General features: G+C 36.0%; 1 protein-coding gene across 1 annotated transcript; it reads left to right on the top strand.

Annotated features, from left to right (window-relative positions):
* Positions 1-1011: 1011 nt before the first annotated feature.
* LOC119084093 lies at positions 1012-2041 on the top strand. The gene is made up of 3 exons (XM_037193932.1): positions 1012-1312; positions 1373-1684; positions 1813-2041. Exons 1-3 carry the CDS (start codon positions 1087-1089, stop codon positions 2025-2027), a joined length of 753 nt encoding a protein of 250 aa, XP_037049827.1. The 5' UTR covers positions 1012-1086; the 3' UTR covers positions 2028-2041.
* The last annotated feature ends 2727 nt before the right edge of the window (positions 2042-4768 follow it).

Genomic DNA, 4768 nt, shown 5'->3' with positions numbered 1-4768 from the left:
CTAGGGTATTGCACCGACAAAATATCTCTGGACACAAAAACACCAGACATTTAATCTCCGATTTTTGGGACAAAATACCTCCACATGGGAAACTGTCAAAATGTCTACGCAAAAATTCAATTCTGACGTATGAATATATCCGAGTATATGGAGTACATCTACTATATCCAAGTATATCTAGTACATCTTCTACGTCCGAGTTAATCGAGTACATCAGCTATATCCGATTATATTCGATTATATCGTATATATATATCCGAGTATATCGAGAACATCGCACATATCCGAGTATATCGAGTATTTTCGGTTCGACTGAAATTGGAAGACAAATAAATTGTGACTAGATTGTTCCGGAAATCACTTGATCCACATAGAGCCCTATAAGGCCATAACTAGCTTGGTCAATGTCAATTTTTTGTCGGAAGAGCGAGGACACAGAGCTTCCCAAGGACGCAGAGCTTCCCGAGGACATAGATCTTCTCGAGGACAAAGAGCTTCCCGATGACACAGTGCTTTTCCAGTTCATTACATATACTATGTTTTCAGATCCTTTAATCTGTTGCAAGTACTGCATCATTAAAACGAATTTAAAATAAAATTTAAAAAATAAAAATATTGTTGACTTGATATTGAGGAAATAGAAGCTGGAATTTGCACAGTTGCGTCTGTTCCACAAAACATTTTATTGCGTGTCTTTTTCTTGGGGATCGTTCACTGGTTCTGTATATACTCGCATTGGGATATGTGGCTAAAGTATGTCAGGAGAGACGGTTTTTACGTAGCGGAGATAAGTGATTACAGAAACCGTGTTGTTGGTGAACGATATCTTATACGCACAACGACTGTTAAAGACCGATTTTAGCTGTGTCATTTCCATTATATTTATTTAGGTGCATTCTCATTTAAAACATATTATTCCATGGAACTATATTTACATCTGCTTACGTATTTAGATCAATATTTATTGCGAATGTTTTGTCCTCAAATCAGTATATAAAAGGCAGTGATATAACCAATTTGGTTCCAATTACGGCGTAAAAATAGGTTAAAATTTTATTGCGAATTGAATTTTAAATTTTATTAAAAATGATTCTCAAAGTGCTGATATTCTGTGCTACGTTCGTAGTTGGATCATTCGCCTCCTGCGGATGTGCTCCAAAGAGTCCACCGCTAAGAGATTTGTACGAAATTGTTCAAGACTTCCCCACAGTCAACTTCTGCAATCGTACATTCAATTCCAATTGGTGGGTAGGTCCCGGAAATGTGAGAAAGGTGACATTTAACGGTCCAATAAATGAGCACGAAACAGCTCGTAAATTTGAAAAAAATAACTCGCTTTTGAACGCCTGAACTAACCGTTTTCTTGATCCAGGGGAATTGTGCAAGTGTTTCTATGATTTAATAAATCAAAAAACCTGGCTCAACGGTGCCGAAAAAAAATGCTACCATTATCAGTGTAACAACACGGTTACGTTAGAATTCAGCGGACAACCGGATCCAACATACAATCCATATTCTAAGCTCACATTAGATCGACCATTAAAAAAATTGAAGGTAATTGCCGAGCAATTCAAGGACAAAACCCAAATGTTTGGAGTGAACTGCCGAAGCCACTGGTTAACAGATAAATGTAATTGTACGCATGTCATGATTCAGTGTCCGATAGACTGTGGAACTGATGCAAGTACGTACTGTGAAACGTGTCAACACACTACAAACCAAAAGCCCCAAAACGGATTTTTAACGGTGCTTGGTTTGCAGTGCGTTGAAAGTTTGCGTTTTTGGGAAATTATTTTCTATTTGCCTTTCCAGCGAAATTTTGCCACAGAATAATTGATTATTTCAATCAAAAAACGGACAACGGTAAAGGTTGGTTGCAAAATTCCATCACGCATTGCAATACCCGTGGCAAGGTTTTAGAAGTTGAGTTTATCGGTAAAACTGAAGAGGGAGTAGTTTCCACAGCACCTAGGTATTACCGATATGAGAAAAGTGTCACCTCAAGCCTCGTAGTTCGTGAGCATTAGTTGACGAAACTACACAGATAAACTGGACTCGTTGAACAAATTTTTAGATTTAGCGATGAGCCAATTTTTTTAATTTAATAAATTGAGACATGGACAACTTGAGATTATTTTAATGTGAACGCGCATCATCAATCCACATTCTGTTTTTATTAAGACCAAAACACACAGAAATTCTTTAATTGAAATCGACAATTGTGCTGCGTTTTCAATTGTTTAGCCTGTAGTGGATATCTGATTACAATAGAAAACGCAGCATAGTTGTCAATTTCAGCAAGGCAAAATTGATAGTGTTTTCGGTCTAAGGATCGCTTGTTCCTTCATTTCGACCACTATATGGGAATGAATATAAACCACCCAGGTATGATCTAATGTCACCTCGGATGAAATAACGTTTTTAAAAACGGATTCCAACGCACCCATTCTCATATTCTTTTGACAAAAATAATGAGTGCGTCCAAGATAAATCGACAGATTTTGAAGAATCGGCCATACCTGGAATGTACATTGCTATACTGCACCTTCGATAATAGTGTGACTGTGACTTGAATGTTATAAAAGACGGACATGAAATGGACCTATTTTGAATAATCCGATAAAAAGGGAATGTCTTTTTTAAACGCTCTCACCCACTCACAGTTGTCGAATTACTTAATGGTCGAATAGTCGAATTGTCGTATTTCCATTGTGATGCGATAGAAAATGGTTAAACATCATCCGTTAATAAATCGAAACGGTCATTGTGACATTCATATTCTCTTATCGATAAGCACTAAAGATTGACCGACTGTGTAATTCAGATAGCACGAGAGTAATTGAAAAATTATAGGAAAAAACTTCCTCTTTCCGTTAGCCTTAAAATGAAAATTTCATTGTCAAACGTCAATAAATCACCAGAAGAGCATGCACAAATTGCAGCACTCATAATTTACGTTATATTGTGTAATAGAAGAGTGGGTAATGAATGTTAAAATGTGAAATAGAAATGTTTTTCAATTGAGAAATTTAATATTAAATGCGAACAGTAGAATTACATTATCGGACGAAGAGACTTTAGTTTCGACGTTCTAAAGATAATATGAGCTATTTGTACAGCTGGTTGCATGTTTGGCTTATATGTTGTTCATCTCAACTAAATATTTAATAGTGGGGCAAACAATGGGGCAAATGATGGAAATGGTACTTCTTGTGTGAAATTTGTCGATCGAGGCGTAGCCGAGCTTTGGGATGATATCGAATCTTCTCAAATTGAATTTCCCTTGGTTGAGTATTGGGTCTCAAATGAATATTAGGAGCTTCTTTCATTCATTTACCACCACTTGGATTCTTGACAATCCATTAGATTTGTTTCTGTATCCCATGTGTCCCATATGAGAGAGTTAATACTTGGAAATTTTATATGCCATCCCTGCAAAATGATTTCAATTTCGCTTGCTAATTCAGCAGCATTTTGCAATAACCATGTTTAAAGACTTTTTAAATGGTCTTGATTATTGAAACTTGATTATTACAAAATGGTGTCCAATTACTCGTCTATCCCTCTATCATTTTCAATTCAAATATCTCATGTTCACGACCTTCGAAAAATAAAGTTGTTCAACCCCACCGTGACCCTTTTATACAACGGAACACCACAAAATTGTTTGTTGCATTTTTTCACATATTGACACGATTCCAAGTTTGAAGTCGTTTATGCGAATAGGATCTTGGATCTTGATTACGTTTTCACCACTTGTGATGGTGTATTTGTAGTTTTCAGGGTACCGGTACGTTGGCCAATATTATTTTCAAACCAAATTACAGAATTATACATTTAAGATGAGTACACAGTTCGTGAAAAATGGTTGAAAAATTACTGAAAAATAGCATACGGTAGACTGGTTGAAAAATGTGTGGAATAACAGTCCACAGTAACCAATTAATATTGAAATGGTATACAAATACTGCGCTATTGGTACCATTAAAATATAAATCTATAATTCCACAGCCATTGGACCGTATGCTATTTTCCAGTAATTTTTCAACCATTTTTCACGAACTGTATACTCGCCCTTACAAATACACATTTCATTCCCTTGACTGAAAGTCAAGGGTCTTACGCCAGAAAATACCCTAAAATGTTTGTATACAATATATGAAAATGTATGACAATGTATGAAAAATTATGAAAAACGTAATTGTTTGTAATCATTTTTTGTCACGACGATAACTTGAGACCAAGTAATCAACCGATTTTCATGAATTTTTTTCGAGGAGTAAGATTCCTGAGGGTAAGTTCGAAGATGGGCCATGTCGGTATAAGGTTCTAGAAACTATTCCAGAGAAAAAGGATTTTACTCTGTTGATAATTGATAATTTAATGTATTATTGCATTGACTGGCAGAAAATAGTGAAAGTTTTGGTTGTCTTCCAACTCGGTGGTTCGCTCATGGTAAATTTTCAAAATCTGTAAAAGCGTCTATCAGCGGACGCCTGAGTTTTTATGGTGAAAGAATAAAACTTGCTGGAGACGATAGACCGTGAAAAACTATGGAATAAATCCGTTATTGGCGGAGACAAAATTTTGATAGCGGAGATCGCTGCAGAATATGGGTTTGAAAATGCAGACCTCCGCCAATTGCAATAGTTTTGTATGACCAGTTACCTCAGATCAATTTTTTACCACTTTGAGGCAATAGATGAAGGATCAGTCTAATGCTTGAAACTACGATATTTTCTTGAAACTAAAGTTTTCAGTCTTAAAA

Source organism: Bradysia coprophila, unplaced genomic scaffold (genome assembly GCF_014529535.1).
Source record: "Bradysia coprophila strain Holo2 unplaced genomic scaffold, BU_Bcop_v1 contig_732, whole genome shotgun sequence".
NCBI classification, from domain to species: Eukaryota; Metazoa; Arthropoda; class Insecta; order Diptera; family Sciaridae; genus Bradysia; species Bradysia coprophila.
This window is presented reverse-complemented; position numbering and strand designations above follow the sequence as displayed.

Bases quoted from the DNA above. Each gene is read 5' to 3' on its own strand.
- LOC119084093 (XM_037193932.1), top strand. From the start codon at position 1,087: ATGATTCTCAAAGTGCTGATATTCTGTGCTACGTTCGTAGTTGGATCA. The intron at 1,313-1,372 runs GTAAATTTGAAA...TTCTTGATCCAG, and splicing joins AAATGAGCACGAAACAGCTC to GGGAATTGTGCAAGTGTTTC. The intron at 1,685-1,812 runs GTACGTACTGTG...TTGCCTTTCCAG, and splicing joins AGACTGTGGAACTGATGCAA to CGAAATTTTGCCACAGAATA.